This window comes from Phymastichus coffea, unplaced genomic scaffold (genome assembly GCF_024137745.1).
Source record: "Phymastichus coffea isolate CEN01 unplaced genomic scaffold, Cenicafe_Pcof_1.1 PCOF00068, whole genome shotgun sequence".
NCBI lineage: Eukaryota > Metazoa > Arthropoda > Insecta > Hymenoptera > Eulophidae > Phymastichus > Phymastichus coffea.
This window is the reverse complement of record NW_026706879.1, coordinates 1,307,965-1,328,268: the sequence shown is the minus strand read 5'-3', so window position 1 is coordinate 1,328,268 and position 20,304 is coordinate 1,307,965. Positions and strand designations below refer to the sequence as shown.

Sequence of the window (20,304 nt, the reverse complement as noted above, 5' to 3'; positions counted from 1 at the left end):
GATCTATAACTTGTTGTAAATAAAAAAATATTCTTTTATAAGAACGACAGTTATAAGTCATTTTAACGTATAAAATAATTAATAAATGATTCATTTGATTCATACTAATTTTATTCACACTACAACATATTTCATTTAGTATACTTATTTAGTACACGTCATTCATCATCACTAATGAATATTTATGAAATTATTTGAAAAACTTCTTCTAGCTAAGTAAAAAAAAATTCAAAATACCTTTTCCAATTATGATAGTATTTAATTTATGTTGTTATCATCAAGCGTGATAACGATCATCATCCGCACAATTAAACACTATCAATTGAAGTGCAATCTAAAAAGTATGAAGAGATTGCAATAGAATTATTTATATTCATGGGTAATAACTAAACCATTTTCAAATTATATTTTTCCGATTTTTATGTGGTCAATTTATTTGGCTCGAGTCTTGAGAAACCGCGTGTTTCTTCGTTCTCGAGAAAGTTACTTTACAATTTACGACGCGGCTAAAGAAAATAGAGATTTACTTCAAGTAAAATCATTTATTTTTAAATGTCAGAATTGACAACATGCTAATAGCATGTTTAACAACTAGAATTCCTTTGACCAAAAGGTTTTATATGTGTAAAAAGAGTAAATACGTGATTCGTCACGAAAACATTTTTTTTCTCACGTATTTCGTTAATATACTTTTGCAGGTTCTCAAGAACGGATTAATAGCGTTTCACTTCTCTGTGGATAAAATCGTAAAAAACTTTATCTCACGAAACAAAATTGGATAAGCGTTTTCGCGCTTGCTCAACAATTGTATCAACTTATAAATTTAACGATGCTACAGCTATTACAGTATACCGAACAATAGTACATAATTAAATTGTAAAAATATAAGTGTCCTTCGAAGTTTTAAGAGTCCGACTTTAAGTTGAGAATGAAGATCTTGTTAAGTACTACATAAAACTTGTATAATGCAGTCCACAATCAAACATTTTCCCAATTTTCCGGAACGTAGTTTGCTCTTTTTGGACAACGCACGCACGAGTTCGCGTATATGTGTACAATTCACCATCATTAAAACGCTCTCGGTGCAACGAGCACCTCTCTCTCTCTCTCTCTCTCTCTCTCTCTCTCTCTCTCTCTCTCTCTCTCTCTCTCTCCCTCTGTGCTCTTCTAACCCAGCAAGTGCAATTTAGTCTTAACGACTGCAAGCCTCGACGAGACGAGATACACCGGTCTATCTGCGCGTTTTCACCGTCTCTGTAAGCGCGCGGGGCGTGTGCTTGGGCGATACGTGCCGCATGTAAGTAGCAGCAGTAACCGGTGAAAAGCTAAACTAGTTCTTGCTGATTTTTCAGCCGACCGGGTATAAAGGAGAAATTCAGTGTCGGTTGATCTATCATTGACCATCGAACCGTACAGTCGTGAGGTTTGCGAAAGAACAAGTGTGGTGTTTTTGTAAACTACGTGGACTCAACAAATCAATGACCACTAGATTCGTGAGATAATTATTTTCCTCTCCAAAGGTCATTGAGATCACAAAGCTGTTCACAATGAATCTGCTGGTTAGTACGCGTTTTAATTTGTTTAATAGATTTATTTTTTATTTGAAAAACTATTGCAAATTATGTTTCAGATCCTTATTCTTCTTCTATCTCCGGCGGTAATATGTGCACAGCGACATCGCAAGAGTACAAATCCCAACGATGAGCCTTTTTTACCAATCCATCCAGATTATCCATACAGTCCCAAGTTAATGAAACGCGGCCTAGAGAATCAACAGCAGCAACCACTGCAGCAGCAAATTCAATCACAAACCTACGCCCAATTAACCCCAGAACTTTACGCTCCCAAGGTTGACGCGCGTGACGCTTACACGCCGAGTTACGCACAAAACCCTTCTTATTATACCAACTACGACCCTTTAAGTAAAATTACAACTGCAGCCTCGTCAACGCCCAATGCTTTAAGTATTTCGCCATACTACCAGTCACCTTATTCTTCGTACAATACTAATCCCTACTCCCTTTTAGGTTCTTACACTTCCCCTTTCGGACCTACAGCTGCTAATTATGCTGCTGCAGCTACTCCAAGTTTCGGAGCGTCGCCATACGCTAGCTCCGGAGCTTATAATAATTACTATTACCCACAACCACCTTACTACTACCCTAATTACTACGGTCAACCACCTTATCCACCACCTCCCCCAGGGTATCCTGGTAGTCCACCCAAACATCCATATGACGATTATGACGATGAAGAAGAATATGAAAAACGGCGTGAGAAAAATAGCAAGAAAAGTGGGCATCACAAAAATAGGTTGAGACACTCCGACAGAGATAATCAATACGTCGATGGTGCCAACTATATCGTTTCTAGTGCGAAGGATCTGGATAGTGAATCAAGCACTCACCGTACACCAGTTCATTATAATAAAATTGAAGACTCGGACGTTCAACCACGAAACACAAACTTACCAAAAGCAACTTACAGACTCCTTGGGGTGTCCAATCAACAGTCAGATTTCAATTCTTCACCTCTTGGTTACATTAAAGTACAGCAATTGGAACAGCTTATGCGACAAGCTTTAGCAAAACTTTTAGCTCAAAATGCTGCGCATCAAGCAAACCTTGCACAAATTCAACAGGAAGCAAACCAACAACTTATTCCTAAAGAATCAGCTCAACAATATATCTCTGTACCATCAGGCATCGCTAAGACGGGCCTGAGTTACGTTGTCAATCCAACAATCCTCAATAGAGTCAACGCGGGCCAGTATAATCCAAGTCAACTTATACAAACGCAGTCGAACAAACCTTACGCTCAGAAAACGTCAACCAGCGTAACCTTGCAACACTCACCTGGAATTTACATTCCACCAATCAAATCTACTGATCAGTCTACTCCTCCGGAGTACGGTGATTATGATTCGCCTGACAGTGCGACAAACAGGAGTCCGTCTACTGTTGAGCCTACGCATTATCCTTATTCAACATATCGTCCGACGCAACAAACAAGTCTTGAGGACGTTAACTTTGGTACTAAACAAAAAACGAAAAGCTAGATAAGTTATTCGCGTTTATAATAGTTTGAGGTGAAATTAGAATATAAGATATTATTGTGTTCACTTGTGATTTATGTTAAACGCGACAAAATCATCATAACCGAGAGACTGCGAATATTGTTCAAATGAGTAAGAGAGATTTTGATGTATAAATCCTTTGTGTATTGATTGATTACGACTAATAAACAAACAACACAAATCCATTGTATCAATAATAACATAATTTTTCAGCTTTTTTGTGCTACAATCGTTGTTATTCTAAAATAATGAAAAAATTCCTGTACTTCATAAAATCGTGTAAATAAACAGCAAAGAAATTGTTATTGATTTTCTTTGTTTTTTCCTGAACATCTTTCATCCTCAAATATTAAAATAAATATAAATACAATACACATATACTGAAATATTTTACTTTGTATGAATGAAAAAAAGACTTTTGAATGATTAGACTGTGAGTGATTAAAATTCCAATCACGACAAGCCGATTTACGATCTGAAATAATTAAAATTCCGAAAAAATGTTATGGAAGAATCCAAGGTAGTGCATCAAAGTCGTAAAAACAACTTGATGCATAACAGTTTTAAGAGGTAAAGTTTTATAGTTTCATTAGTCTCCTAGCTCACCGTTCTTTTATTTTTCCCCGCAGTTCTGATTAATGAATTGGCTACTCTCCTTTTTTAATTACCAAGTCTGATTAATGCGCGCATAGCTGAAGCGCTCGTTCGCGAAACTCACGGGCGCATTCATATTGCTCCTATCTTCTTCCCTTTTAATTAGATGTCATTCCCAACTCAAGTTCTCTGTCTCTCTTTCACCCTCACTCTCACACTTGCAAGTCTTTCGCGAAAAAGATCATCTCGTTTTTTCTTGCGCGCGCGGTCAGATGAAAAAGGAGACGAGATGAATCACGCGCTTGTGGCGTACGAAAGTGTGCGGGGCACGCGCACAAGTGCGGGGAAAGGTATAATAAATGGTATAACGTGCAACAGGAGATGTTTCTTCAGATTTTCATGAGCTGCAACGCGAGTTTCTCGCGATGGAGCGATCAAGAATAGAAATGAAAAACGAGAATGAGCAAGTGTACTTTCCGTAAGTGTTGAAAATAGAAAGCAACGGACACGTACGAGAATTATTAATATAGAAATTTTGCACTTTTTTGTAACACTTGTGAGCATAATATTTGAGTAACTGCTCAATAAAAAAAATATATACAGAGTGATTATCGAAAAATCATACTCTTTATCGAACTCAATTCAATTAAGGAACCATTGCAGAAATATTGTTTAAAATTGCCACGGCTACAGAGCCAATTAAATTTTTATGAGATTTTCACCAATGAAAATATATTATTCATTAGATTTTCGCTAATAAATTTTTATTTACCTAACATTGTACACCGCGCAGAGTTTCTGGTCAATTTTCTGAAAGTAGTTACACTAAGCAATTTGAAACGAAAAAATGAAAAATGTTACTCAAAACGCAGGTACCTATATAGATATATATAAATCTTAGAAATTAGTAATTAAGGTTACATTAATCATTACGGGGTCATCCTCACAGTTAAAAAACCAAATTTAATATCATTGTGGAATAAAACTTTTCCACTCTCGTGTGCACATATTGCCTTATTCATATTCAATGCACAAAATAAGGAAAGAAAAACTCTCCCTGTGCACATGCCAACACGTAACGCAAAAGCGCTCTGAAGCAAATCGGCTGGACCGAAGCACTTTTACTTTCTCGCGTGTCCCGCTGACCAGCTCAGCAAGGTTGCGGTCGTGAGAAATGAGTAAGAGTATTCGCTACATACACATTGCTTGTCGATTATCCATTACTTTCAATGCTACACGTATACTTGTTATGAATAGACTAATTGCGTATCGCGCAAGAACCAAGAGTTGTAATGGAATTTTTGGAAATTGATGGAATTTAAGTCGATTCGTGGCGACGCTTAGTGATTAATACGAGAAATTCGAATGGGAAATTGTAAAAAACGGAATTTTATACTAATTGAACTGAAGAAAGTAAAGAAAGATGGTGTGATATGATAGCGCTATTTCAACGTTGGCAGTTCTGAAATTGCAATTCAGCCTTGATGAATGATAGTGTTTTCACTTTTTCTCTATGATGTTCTTCGATATAAATTTCGAGTTGTTTCGTGTTTACATTAAATTTGAAAAAAAAAACATTACAAGTATAAATACCACGATTAAGTTATGTAAAAAATTCAAATTATATGTGTGCGAGAGCGCAACTTTTTAGTGCATTATAAAATGAATAAAATTTTTGAGATATTTTTATAAGATGCATCAGTGAGAGAAATTTATTTTCGCTAAATCAATATTATTGTTAATACGGATATCACAAACGAATCTGACTTTCAGAGACGGAGTTTTTTATAATGCGAAAAGAAACATAATATATGCAAATTAACATCACTTCAGTACTTCTTACTAAAGTAATAAGTAGTCAGTTGAAGCATTAATAATAGTAAATGTACTTGAGTTAAAATTTTTAAAACGAACAATAAACTGTTTACCAGCCAAAGCAAGATGTTTCATTCTATCAAAAGAAAATTAACCATATGTCCTCCATAAAGTTCAGATATAAGGCTCTCAGCTTGATTTATCTAGACGAACGACCCTTGAATCTCGGTAATATCCATCACACAGCGATATTGAATATCGTCATCTACATGAAGAGAGCCTTCTGCAAACGAGCCACAGCAGTAAATGGTATAGATAGGGCACGACGATCGTTAAGACAGACGTTTGCTTCGGCGGTCGCCAGCGCGCAAGGCGAAAGTTTCTTAATTGGGATTATATTCCAATGGTCATCCACTCGTTCTCCGTAAATTCCACATATAATATGTCCACGCGCAATCCGTGTCCATCGACACACACACACGCGCGCGCGCTCACCCAAACACACACACACACACACACACAAACACACACAGCAGATTCTATCAGTCCAACGGAATCTCAATCTCTCTCTCGAGAAAGTCGAGCGCGCAGATTGCCTTTGTCGCACGACGGCAGGGGATTCGCTGCGTGCAACGTTATATATTCGTCGCTCGTTTAACCACTATGAATAATGGAGAGGATAGCTTTTCCCGCGCGCGCCCGCGAAAAACAGCTTAGACAACGTGTGATGACTATACTTTGATTTATGAAGAATTGGAGCTTTGCTTTTATCTCAACGTTCTTAAACGCATTTCCACCATGATTGACAGCTCTCCGCGGAAGCTAATCTACTTTATAGATTCTTTTGCATGTTACTCTTGAATTCCGAGTTGATAGTAACTGTGAACGTTGAATTCATGTAAATCACCTCTCGAAAAATTCACGAAACTATGACATTAGTTAATAAGCTTATTAATGTTTATTTTGTTTCTTTTTAGTTTCGAATTTGGAATTCAAATTAAAGGCAATATTATATCGAAATAAAACGTTTGAACTTCCAGAAAAAATATCAAATAGAATTTATTAATAGTTTTATATTTATTAATATTATATAGTATAATGTCTATTAATATTATATATTATGTTATAATATAATGTAAGTATCAAAGAAAAATTTTCCGTAACTGCTGTTATTATTGATAAAAAAAAAGTGATTAAAATATGCAAGGTGAACAGAATATTTTTAAGACGCAATATGCCGCGAGTGCATCAATAAGGGTTATGAAACAACAATCATCGTTCGCAGAAGCAGCTTTCTTTTCTGCAAGATGACGTGCGAACTGAGCAGGTGATACGCATACTAAATTGTTTTTGATGAAACGTAAGAACTATTTTTGAGTCTCAATATCCGTCAAATAACCAAGAGATGAGAGTTCAAATTTATATACTAAATCATTGTAAGATATGTATTATTAAAATTGTTTCATAATAATTAATATCGTCATTGATAGCAGCACTATTATTCGGATTTTCCATTTGAATAACAACTATCTAAACGCTCATTACATCTAATTAAAAATGGCTTTATAAGAAAATTTTACATTTAAAAGTTATCAGTATTATTTCTCAAGAAAATATTCAGGAACAATATTGTTTTATCATAAATGAGACTAGCTTTTATTTATTGTATCTATCATTTTCATCTTTTCATCGTTACTGCATTTAGCAAAAATATAATATCAAAGATCACCATTTATCACTGTGAATTCTTTTATGGAATAGATTACATTATTGTGTTGTGTGTTTGTGTGATTCATAATTAAGATTAAATAAAGCTGCTTGAGAATAAATTGATATCAAAACTTTTTATGATCATATTTATTGCATTCAGTAACGAATATGATTATATAAAATTAATTCTGATCGCTGTGTATCCTATTATAAAATACAATTGAATTGTGCATTCGAGTGAATTTAACAAACATAAAAATGAAACCGCAACATGTGCTGTTAGTATAAAAATTCTTTCATGCTGATATTACTTCTTTGTAACAGAATACTTTGATATCTGAAATTACAATTATGGTTTATGTATCCATTTGTGAATCATACAGCATCACTAAACTGTATGTTTCATAACATTAAATTTAAAGCGTTGCTAATTCTTTTATGAAAAGTATTATTAATTGCATCATTATGCACCCACAATCGAATAAATTCAATTGAATGGAAACGAACAGTGTAAGCGTTCAGAAAAGAAATTTTAAAATAAAAAAAAGTAAGCCCAAAGTGAAATTTATGTGTTGAAGCTTGAATAAAATATGAACGTAAAAGTGCATTATAGTGGGCGACGAATAAAATAACCTTCATCTTGACCTTTCGTGAGCGAGTTAAAGAAACCTCAGTGATATTGCTTACGAATACGGATGTAGTATAATGGAGGGTCGGTGACTCATCCGCAGGGTGATTAATTTGCTAGCCTGAGCCTGTTTACGTATGCATTTTCGCAGTTCAGCTCTATTCAAATTTTATGGTTTTCCGCTTTCATCTCCTTGCTATCCACTCTCAATCGGTTACAGCTACAGATCTTCCGGGATACTTTGCGTACACGCGCGCCTACTTTTTTCTTTTTTTTTCAGGAGTCGCGAAGAAAGTCGCTCATCAAGCGACCCCTTCTTTGCAATCCTTACAGCAGCCATAAGATATCGCACGTAGGTCGGTATCTGGGTACTCTCCTGTTGCGTTTTATTTATGGCTTGCTTTTACCGACTTTTTTCGTGTTTCACTGCCATTAAGTTGACGAAAGACTCGTGATTTTACATGTTGAGATAACGCTGAATTACTTGCCAAGCTCATTCATTCTAATCGAGATTGCATGTAAAAAGTTTTTTTTTCTAATGCGTTAATGGCCTTCGATTTTTTCATGTTTAGTTAACGAAAAATCCGAATGATAATTTATAACGGTACAGAAATATAAATATTTACACACAGATGCATAGGCTATCAATGTTTTACGCATAAATGAACTGTTTTTCGATATATTATTAAATATTGTAGAAACTTTGAGAAATCGTTGTTTAAGTTTTCTAATTAGTCTACTAAACAGTTCGGAAACAAATTTATGACCGAGAACTAAATTACTTACGCATCTTTCAACTTTGCAGAAGTGAAATTTTTTAATTGCTAAACAATATGATTCTAGAGCTTAAGACTATCTACATAAATACAATTTTTTTTATTTCCAAATTAAATTTACAATCTATCTATGAGCAATAAGTAAATTATATTATTACAATTTCAACAATCAGTTAGAATATTACTAAATACAAAATCAAGCTATTAAAGAACTTAACCAAGTTGTTGTATTCAATTTCCACTATGCTATGCTTCAAATTTCGCTATGCTAAAATTTGAGTACCATAATATACAATCGATTTATTAGAATACATAGTTATAAAAACGACGGAATTGCGATACGTAAAAGATGTTCTCTTCATTGCAATGTAATTATATATAAAATTTGATTGCTAATTCAATAAATAAGAAAATGTTGAAGCACTGAAATCGATACACAATAGGATTTAGGACAGGTCGATCTTTCATAAAGATAAAGATGTACGTTCAATTTTGAGCAATTAATTTTTACACTTTTAGAACTAATATTCTTCCTCAAATTATAAAATAAAATTTTTAATGGAAAGTAATACTTAATGATGATGTCTTCTGACCAAAACTACGATTTTAAACCATCATCTGTTCCTGGTCTGTCTTATGAGTCAATGTTTAAGAGGTAACGGTTTAGTAACGTCATTTTAATTACTAGATAGTTCCATTGGGATCAACGTCTTTGTTCCATCACTTTATTAATGCTCATTCCTGAAGTATTGACGGTTTTATATCAATAAATTCATGAGATCTGTCCTATAATTATTTACTTTATACATAAATTACACGACTCTTAACATTCTTTCTTATTATACGCTTTTTTTTTTATTTTTTGAGATAGATTTATAAAAATCGTATCGTTTTATATGAAAGCTTCGGATCTTTTCAAGCAGAAATATTTGCATATTCCCCGCGACACTTTGAAATTAACTTTCGTCTCTAATACTGTCAAAATAGAAAATTGTCACTTTGAAATGTTTCAATCAATTACTTGCTCGGGAATATAGTTTGGAGTAAGAAACTTTAGCTCAACTATACACTCGAGTGTACCGTTGTTCTCCACTACTGTTTCTGCTTCGAAAACACAAATAATACTGATGAGTATCTCACTGAGTTGGCAGTATTATTATTAGCGATTATCCACGTAGATCTTTGTGAAGTTATGATTACTCGGGATGCTGTCACGATAGTTCACTAACATGTAGCAGTAATTGTTGAAGCCTGTACATGTTGTTTTAGTTACAAAGGTGCAGTTCATGCACAAGTGGGTGCAAGCTCGTACATCAGTTTGTATTCGCTGTTGACGAATAGACAATCTAATAAGTCCTTGCTTACGCTTCGATAAGAAGGAAAAAGAAAAGATGAAAAATCCTCGGTATACGTCCGATAATCGGGGCGTAAGAACAGGAACCACTGGCTCATTAGCACGCTAATGAAGCGAGTAATTGTTACGCGGGTGTACAATATAATCACTCGGGGATTTCATGCCTTCGTCGCCGTCTCGGTATCGCGCGCGCTCGCCCCGCCAGCATAACTTTGTGTACTCATCGGACCGCCACGCGCGAGATACAATTTACACACCGGGTATTATTAGAGTGAAGCTGCGCTCGACTCATGCCTGCGGATGTTGCATCTCTAGTTGATCAGTCAAGTTTACTCGAGATTGTTATTTCACTCTGCTAGTTAACGATACATACAATGCCGATAAATTTCTTGTATTTGCATTTTGAGATTGATAAAATATCGTTGCTTCGACGTCACTCTCTCATGCACTTAAATTCGAAATGTATAAGCTTGCCTGCTTATTATAAAATGCACAGTTCAAACAGTGAATGCTTATCTTTTAAAAATATTGGAAGGTTTTACGAAACGATCGTCCACAAGAATTGCGCCTTTCTTTTGGAAATTCGCGCGCACGAGGTTGCGAAAGCGCGGAAGTGCGCACGCAGACACAAAGGTGCAGCTATGTTAGCGAGGCGTAATTGCGGGCATAATTCCGAAGCCAAACGGTCATCGATATCGCAAATCATCATTCAATAAGTTACAGCAACGATCCACGCTCGTCAACTCGCTCGTCCAGTTTTTATTCTCTCTCTCGCGCGCGCGATCCTACGATAGATTTCAAACTCGCATTCGAGCGCGTAAGCGTATAGTATGTAGTTTACGGCTTCCCTCGTAAATTTCAACCACGTGAAATCACAATTTTGCAGCCTCGGGTTCGGCTATTATCATTAAAACCTGTCCGAACATTAGACCTTTTCGCGACTGCTCATGCTGTAATGTCACGCGCGTGATTTTATGGATGTTGAATGGATTGTCTGCAACACTACTATACTGCTATATATATACGCCAGAAGGAGAAAATTGCAGCAGATGCGGCAGTGAAACATTTTGCTGCAGCGTATTGAATAAAATCTTTACATCAATCAGAATACATTTGTCCTTTGGAATGACAATTGAGATAACTTATTAGAAAAGAAAGATATTTGATTGACACGATCAATGTATTCGATACCAAAATTCGACAATGATTGTTCTTGGTCGAGTGCCGGTGCGATTGGAATATTTTTCAATTTTATAAAATTAAATAAGTGAACGTTTTGGATATACCTTTATAAAAGATTGACGAAAATGATTGATAGATCACGCTGATAAAAAAATAACAAAAAACCTGTTACGTATTGGTCAATTCATAATAGTCAATTTGAGAAGTTAATTGACGTTTCACCTTCTTGGTGAACAAAAAAGACGGACCTGTAAAGAAGTCTCGACATAAAATCCGCGTATGAAGCGTTGGAGATATATATCATTTAATCTCTCAAATCAAATACTCTTGGCAGAGAAAGTATATCAAATTGGATTTATAGCGTTTCTCAAGTCCTCAATGATTGTTTTTTCCCTTCCTTCCTCTCTCTCCCTCTCTCTCTCTCTCTCTCTCTCTCTCTCTCTCTGTAGTAGTTAGCATTACCTAACAAACGATATCATAATAGGTAGCACCTTTTCACTACTAGAGCATCTGTAGTTTTGACAAGTGGGTATACATAAACGTACACATGCTAAAAGAAAATCAATTAAGTCGCGGTTGGTATCATGAGGACGATGTAGCGATCCTAGTCGGATCGTAATTAAGCGCCTCATCTCGTCGGCTTATCACACTCGCCCGCGTTGCAAACTCAGCTTGGCGTTTGATTCGCGTGGCCAAAGATTAACTAGATTCTAGTTGACCGACAGAGATGGTAGCCGTTCACTCTCCTCACCCTCATAATAGACGACGCCTGCTGACGAGCCTTGCGTAAGCCTATTAAGCAGGCTGCATTTACCGTTTGATATCCAAGACCGGATAGAACATTCTAGTTTCTCGCTGTATGGCTTTGAGTGTGTGTATGCTTCTTTACCTTTTTTTTTATTCCGTTTCTTGATCTATATTTGTCTGCGTGTATGTGACGGGACGAAAGTAGTTCGCTATTGTGTAATATTACGCTTTGCCTTAATAGTTGTTCTCGACAAATTTGATAGAGCGTGTAATAACAGCTGACCGAGTGGATAACCATCGAATTTTCTATTTCGTGTCAAAAAACACTGATGCCAGTACGCTCACGTTTGTTTTGCTTTCCACCAACGTATGCGTCGCTTTTCCCTGGGTAAGGCAGGGCCGTGGAAGTCATTTTAGATACTTATCTGATCTAACAAATCTGATTACACCAAACAGTCAGAATTCTTTCTTGAACACAACAAATAAACTGAAATAAAAATGCTGTACATATTGGTTGTTATGCAAGACGCTATCAAAAGGAAAAGAAGAATGAACCACTTCCGTCGATCTGCACTTTATTCTGTTTCAAAATGTAAGACTCACTTCCGAGCGGCCCAGAAGGAAAGAAAAAAAATGTAAAAACTGTGTGAAATACGAGCAGCCGGTGCGCTATGCATCCGCCTGTGCAAAACTTTCATCGCAAGTTTGGCATACTCCCAAGCAGTAAAAGAGCGCACATCAGTATGCAAAAATTACCTGACTGACTTTGAACAATATAATGTAAAAGTAACTGCATGTAGTGCACATTTTATTTGTACAATGGAAAACATATGTATATGTACATCATACCGTGTGATGCATAAATGTATATATATATATAGTGAGCGGTAACCTTGTAAAGAAAGCAGCTCGACCTTGCGTAACAACTTGGTTATAGGGTATCCTCTCGCTCTGGTGCAAAGTGAATGTGACCGGCGCGTGTACGCGCGTACTGTATGGTGCACCACCGCCAGAGATTACCGCCACGCGGATTCATCATTGGGGCAGCATATTATACACGCCAGTGAACGTCGTCGCACGTGTACGCCACGTCGGGATGTGGCCCAGCGTTAAGGAAGGGGTAAAGGCTATATAACATCGCGGAAGAGTGCTTTTCGTTTATAGTGTTACTTACAAACTCGACCCCGCATGCAGTGCACAAAACATACGCATACGACTTCTACTACTTTATAACGCATTCAATCGAGTCAGGTGTCAAGTGCCACGCGCATAGATTTCTGTTTTGTCATACTTCGACGTAGCTGCACTCGTCGATTGTTACCGACATGGTATGTAAATTATTATGTGTTGATTTGGATGTGAGACTGCAGGTTTATATAAAGCATGGTTACGAATTTACAAAGAGATACACGTAATGTTATTCCTTTTATATTTCCATTGACATTAGATTGCCCTGCCTCTTATTTTCGCTGTTTGGATATCCTGTCGTACATAGCTGCTATTTTGACTGATATTACCAATATTGATATTTGGTATACCACTGGTACCAATATTGATATTGATATTTGGCTATTTTGATTGATAATACCAATATTTCAATACCGGCATGGTACTTTTAATTTTTACCGCAAAAACTATGTTCTTCAAGAAAAAATTATAGGTACCAAGATAGGAGGGTTTAAGAATGCAACTTTTATATTTATATAAATAAAACGACTGATTGTTGAAAAATTTTCACGATATTATTCGATATAATTTTTTTATTTCAGAATAATAATATGTAATATATACTCATACGAAGCATTATAGATTACTTTTTTCTTATCGTCATACTTTAAAACGAGATGATACTTTAGAATAAGATACTCTTATGTCATATACGATTAAGCAATATTTTATAATGTTTTTTTATCAAATACAAATAAATGTATGGAATAATAAAACTCTAGAATAAAGAAGTTACAGTACAATGGATGTTACTTACAAATGCAAGCTCCAAGATGGGGTGAATAAATTTATATATTGCGAAATCAATATGCAAGTAGATTAGCTTTATAATAGAAATTTTGGCTATAAAGTTATGATATGTCTAATTCCAATTATTGTTATCAACAAGGTTATTAAATAATTTCTATGACTACTTTGTTCTTGTGGATGTATTAATAATTTTTTATTAGAAAAAATCGTCAATCTTGATCCTTTGTTTATAAATTATTTTGAAAAGTTTTACAAGTATGTTACTACAAATTTATCATTAGTATCGATACAGAATATATCTATAGTTTTAAATTTATCATTAATATAGATAATGATTATACTCATAGTAATCAATTTTAAACCAACTGCTTGAAAGTTCAAATAACATTTTTCAATTAGTTACTATATATGTTTAGAAAAACAGTAAAGTAAAAAGAAATCTTTGAGTCTACTCACGCATTAAATATCACCCAAACTATCGTAATTCATTCCAAATGATCGCTCTTAAAATTTGCGAAAGTTAAAATTGTTATGAATCAATGATCTGCATAAATTATACCAAAGATCAACTTTCCTCTGCATTGTTTGTGTGAAATTTCGATTCATATCTTGAGAAGTAAGACCTGTCAAATGCAACGCATTTATCAGAAATCTTGAAAAAATTGAAGGTTTTCGCGGATACCATTAAGACAAAAAAGTCACAGAAGAAAATTTATCTACAGCACTTGTTATTGTGTATCTCGAACTTTTACTTACTGGGAGTGTCCGAGGGATTCGCCAGATGTCCAAGTTTATTGACCCAGAACTTTACTTAACAGTGAAAGTAAGAACGCCGGACTTCAAATGATAATACTACCGCTCACGTACCTACTTACCGTACAAAAATTCTGTCGTTAATCACTTGAAAGTTTTCAGGACAAAGCCGTGTTGTATACCCTGTTGGTTAATTTATTTGGCAAAACCGGTCCCTTAATAACGTGCAGAAATTTCATTTCGAACTTTTACTTTCTTTTCACACCAATTTTTGATTTAAAAATCGTACAACCTTTTACTCTATATTGATTTCCAAGCTATCTGTACATTATGAAGTTTGTGATAATATTAATTTGAACAGTTTTTATTCCAAAGAAGAATAACTTGGTGGCTGCGAACTGTGAAGCGGGAAAGAAAATTTACAGTCACACGTAATATCAAATTGTTAAAACCCTATATTTGCCCGTTAATATTGTTTTCTTTCCTTTTCAAAACTAATCTCAACCAATAGCTCAACTAGGTGTGAATTTTCGAAAAATTGTTTTGATCATTTGTGGTAATTGATTACAACACTCAAAGTATTTATAACGATTACAATTCCACTTCTAAAGAAACCAGAATGTAACGTAGAGTCTTTAACAATTATAGAAGTGGATGTACCTGTTGCCGCTGCTACTGACAGCAGTGTTATGTGAGACGAAGTTGAATCCAAGGGAAATCAGAGATCATCAACGCGTCGAGAATAACCTCGGCAAAAAGTCGTCTACATCTGAAGAGTTACGCGCTGACGAGTCTAAATATTCCGCCAAGGCGGAAGTCGTCGCCCAGCAATACCACGCTCCAGCTGCTGCCGCTACTGCTGCTACCGCTACTGTTGCTACTGCTACTGTTAGTGATGTGGCTCCCCAGGAACTTGGCAATCAAGTTGGAGATTACGCGGAACTTCAGTCTTATGAAAGTTTCAAATACGCGGTAAATACCTTTGCACTGCATATTGCTAATTTACGGCACAATGCTGCTTTGATGACTGAGATGCGGTGTAGCGCGAGGCTCAAAATTAAATTGCAAATTGGTGAGCTCTCGCGCGCGCAAACAGAACTTTTATCCTACCAAGGTTGCGTTCTCACTCGTGGACTTTATTTAATATTGTATGTAAGCGATGAAAGTTTCAAAGTTCTAAGGTGAAATGCCTGGCGCAGGTTTTTTTTTCTTTTATTTTTTAATTTTTTTCTTCTTTGGCGGTTCTGCATTACGAGGCAGAACTGCATATATGCGAATAGTCTTTTCAACGTTAACGTGGTTAATTTTCAATTATTTGGAATGACGGAGATTCATATTTCTTCGGTAAAATGAATATAAATTTGAATTTTTTTTTTCTATTAGCAAGAAAAATAAGTTTCAAATCCCGTGTAAATATTTAACGGGAATGTCGTACATTAGTTGTCGTACTCGGTGTATTTTAATGGAAGCTGAATTAAATTTTTTGTTTCAAAGCAAATGTGCAAACGCACCAATGCAAATTACATAGATACATTATGTGCAATAACCCAATATAATACATCCACACTGTATAATATTCCATTACAAGAAAATCTAGCTAGGTAGCTTTGAGATATATTTTTTGTTCAAATTTATGACAAACCGTGACATTTTTGTGTTAATTATCTAGTAATCAAAATATTTCTTAAACTTGTCGTATATTATATTCTATAGCGAGTAGATATTGATTGGTATAATTATTCAATGTTATAAATATAAAAATTTGACAGCCGGTAAATCAGCAGCAAGACTACAGTCAAAATAATAACGACCCATCGGCGTATTTGCAACGAAGCCCACTCGTGACAAGTGCACCTGAACAACAGCATACACCTCAACAGTACTACATACAGGAAAGTCGAAATTCTCAAAACATCTATAATACGCCTCAGCAGCAGCAACTTTATCAGCAGGAAGTGCTAGTAGGAAACCAACTGCAAAGTGTGCAGCAGAAAGCGGCAACACAAAAGTACACAGATGGAAGCAATGATAAAGGTACCTACTTCATGAAACTACGATTCATTCATATTCTTATAGAAAGTCCTATATACTTTAGTTGAGTAAACGCTTTTCTACTTTTCAATCTTTCTTATTAGGTTATTTTCAAGCCGTATTTTTATTATAAATTGAACCTATGTAAGCACACAATCTACAAGATTCTAATTTAATGTCATATTGTATGTTCTTAAAATTTGCTGCAGTTATTTGTGCTGTTCACTTATTTAAAATATTTAATAATAAGTAATAGTCGGTATATCAAAATTTTAAAAGTAATACATTGCTCGGTAAAATTATCTGATTAGTTTACCGGAATAATATAAACGATGGCATTACAATCGCACGCAGTTGAATACGTGAGGATTGCGAAACAATTTACCACCGAAAACAATATAACTATTCGCAACTGCATACCTGCACGCATGATTTATGTTTACTCATGTGCTTTCCTTTGTAGGTATTTACTACGTAAACATACCGATGAGCCAGTTACTCGCTTATTACCAGAATTACGGGATCGTCCAGTCTAGAAGCAAGAATGCAGAACAGCAAGCTCCCATCCCTCTTTATATGCCAACATTGACCCAAAATCAAGTTTATGTTCCTGAGAAAGTTGCATACCAACCTAAACTACAATACGTCTTGGCAGATTCGAAACATATGCAGCCTATAGTCGCTAAGGTGACTAAATCTACTAAAATTGTCTCAATTGTCTTATTTCGCGTAATCGAATCTTATTTTATGAATGAGCTACAATTGCACAATTAGATAGATTATATATTTGATTTGAATGTTATCCTGCAAGTTTAAGTTTTGTTTGAATATTTCATTCGTCATTTGCAAACTCAGATAACAGAATAATACGGAATGATAGCTAAATAAGGCTTAGTTAAATAACCTGATTTTTCTTTAGTTTAATATTCTTTTTTTTATTGTCCATCGTTAAGTACGTCACTAAAATAAATTCAATAAAGTGAAATGCATAATGATTGAGACAGGAAATATAAAATAATTTATAATATCTTTGATTACGTTACGCCACTTTTTCTTTCGCGCTAATAAGAATAATTTTCAATATTCAAATAGGATTTCTATTTCTATCTTACAAAGCATAATTAAAAATGGAAGAATGAAATCATTATGCACAACATAATTTATCAGAGATATAATGAAACGAGAGATTTATTTAATCAAACACAAATATACGAAAACATATTCACTTATCGGTTTTCTTACTGTTATCTGTATTAAAATGAAAAATACCTTTCAGTAACAGAGTTACAAGCAAAGTACCACGTATTAGTTAATTTTCTCAAAAATATTAAACATATTTTACGGGAAAAGGTATATAAGAGATGATAGTAGGAGCGTAAGACAGAGAAGTAGATCCGAAATGAATCCGGGAAAATAGGTCATTTTATATACATTTAATGATCAATTAAGCAAATACTTTTTAATAAATATAAATCAGAAAACACTTTATGGCGTCGAATTAAAATTATCTAAAAAAATACTATATTAATAATTTAACAACCTAATAATTATGGTTTTAATTTTTCAGTTATCATCGCCTTCAACACGTTCGCATGCAGCTCAAGCAGCGACTGCACCGGCTCCTATTCACCAGGTTCCTGCAGCAAGCCACCAGCAATACACTGAATCAGGAGAATTATTGGCTGCTCCAACTTATGGATCTGCTTATCAGCCTCAAAGATATCAGTACATAACGATACAGCAACCCCAATCTCAACAATACATGCATCAGTATCAACAACAACAGCAGCAACAGCAGATTGTATACGAGAATGCTCCAAACTCTTACCAAACTGACTCTTTTAATGAGCCTGCGACCGCTTATAAGCAGGATAATTTTTTGTACGAACAGCAGCAGCAATATCAACCGCAACCGCAGCAGCAGCAATATTACGTACCGACTGCTATTGCCGATCAGCTTACTTCCCAATTATTGCATCAAACAAATCTTCAAAACTCTATTGAGACTGCCCACCCACAAAGTATTGAGGTATGGAAAAGTATAGTTTTTAACAAAGGAAAATCTTTAGTGATAATTTTTTCACGTAATATAATTCATTGGCTGCATAGCGTATACTTTTCTACAAGGCTTTTATTATTATATAGTGAATATATTGCAAATTATTAACAGAAATCAATGATTTTTATATAACAACTATTTTGCATATTTAAAATATTTAGTCATGTCGTACCAGACGCCAATATATTTAAAAGCAATCAAATCAAGGGCACAAGAATTACCAAATAAACCACAAATCATTTAACCACAATAAATTACGTAAATAACCATTCACTCATGCGCGAATTTTTTTTCGTAGCAAGAACAGCTCGAACTACTTCAAACGGAATTTACACCCCCACAATATCAAGCGCAACAATTCCGTGCAAGTCAAGAAATAACTCATCTGGTCCCGGTTTCTAACGAACATGAAGGTTTCTTATCCAAGTCAACCTATTCATCCATGTCGCACTCGTCACAGCCGAAAACACTACTAGATAGTTACGTTCCGAGTCATGTCATAGCTGCGCAAGATTCTCAACGGTATGTACAATTACGGAATTATTTCATTACTTGATTAATTTGAACTCCCCTCTCTCTCTCTCTCTCTCACTAAGTTATTGTTTTTTATCATATTGTAATGCTCATGAAGAATTTTTTGGTAAAAGAAGTATAAGTACTTTTTTGCAATTCAAGTGCAAAGTCAAGTTCATACAATTAATTGTGTATATCTAATTAAAAATCTGATGTTATGTTTAATTGCAAGATAAATATTTTATTACATATTAAAAACATATATATTATTCAAGATATCTCATGTACTAATGAAGGGAATGATATTTACAACGAACTGAATTTATAGTTTATAATGAGCATCATTTACACTAAAATTTTGAAAAACCGATTCATATCTTGAAAAATATTACTATAATAATTATAATAACAGTCATTTTTTTTATAAAATTTTCTTCAATGAGGAAGCAATAATTGAAAATTATTGTAGCAAAAATTAAGATATTACCGGGAATCAAATCACTACTATCTGAATTTACAAACTTAAAAGATGTATATTCGTGAATATAAAACATATCTCAAATAATACAGCAATAAGATTACAAATTATAACACTTTCTGGATAGTAAATAACAATATATGTATTAAAACAAACAATCTTTTAAAAGTAATGACGCACATTCATAATTATCAGACCAAATATACTGAACTGAAAATATTCTTTGCTTCCAAAGAAATCATTACGAGTCTGACATGAAAATTCATAGCAGCCCTCATTAAAAATTTCAATTATTTCAAACAATTGAAAGACTTGAATTAAGATTCTGAGCTTGAATGAATGTTGAGAGGGGGGGGGGGGGGGAGAGAATAGATATTGCTTGGCGTAACGACTGAATAGTTGATTGCTTTCTTAGGTACAGAGAAAGGCCAATTAAACTCGAGAGTGGTTTCCTACCGTCAAAGATAAACTTTATAGGATACAAGAAACGCAAAACCGAGTGAGACGAGAGTGTCATTGGCCCAGTTCATTATGAAAAGAACAAATGAGAAAGATAGATAGATAGATACAGAGAGAAACATGAGAGACTACGAACAATTACGCCACATGAA

The 20,304-nt window shown here is 34.8% G+C and overlaps 2 protein-coding genes across 2 annotated transcripts; both read left to right on the top strand.

The window, feature by feature from the left end:
- Positions 1 to 1,615: 1,615 nt before the first annotated feature.
- Positions 1,616 to 3,058, top strand: LOC131667603 (uncharacterized). Its single transcript, XM_058941111.1, has one exon. It carries the CDS (start codon positions 1,622 to 1,624, stop codon positions 3,056 to 3,058), a length of 1,437 nt encoding a protein of 478 aa, XP_058797094.1. The 5' UTR covers positions 1,616 to 1,621.
- Positions 3,059 to 15,266: 12,208 nt separating this feature from the next.
- On the top strand, positions 15,267 to 20,196 carry LOC131667586 (adenylate cyclase, terminal-differentiation specific-like). The gene is made up of 6 exons (XM_058941085.1): positions 15,267 to 15,584; positions 16,382 to 16,646; positions 17,107 to 17,330; positions 18,211 to 18,672; positions 19,001 to 19,224; positions 20,109 to 20,196. Exons 1-6 carry the CDS (start codon positions 15,267 to 15,269, stop codon positions 20,194 to 20,196), a joined length of 1,581 nt encoding a protein of 526 aa, XP_058797068.1.
- Positions 20,197 to 20,304: the final 108 nt, after the last annotated feature.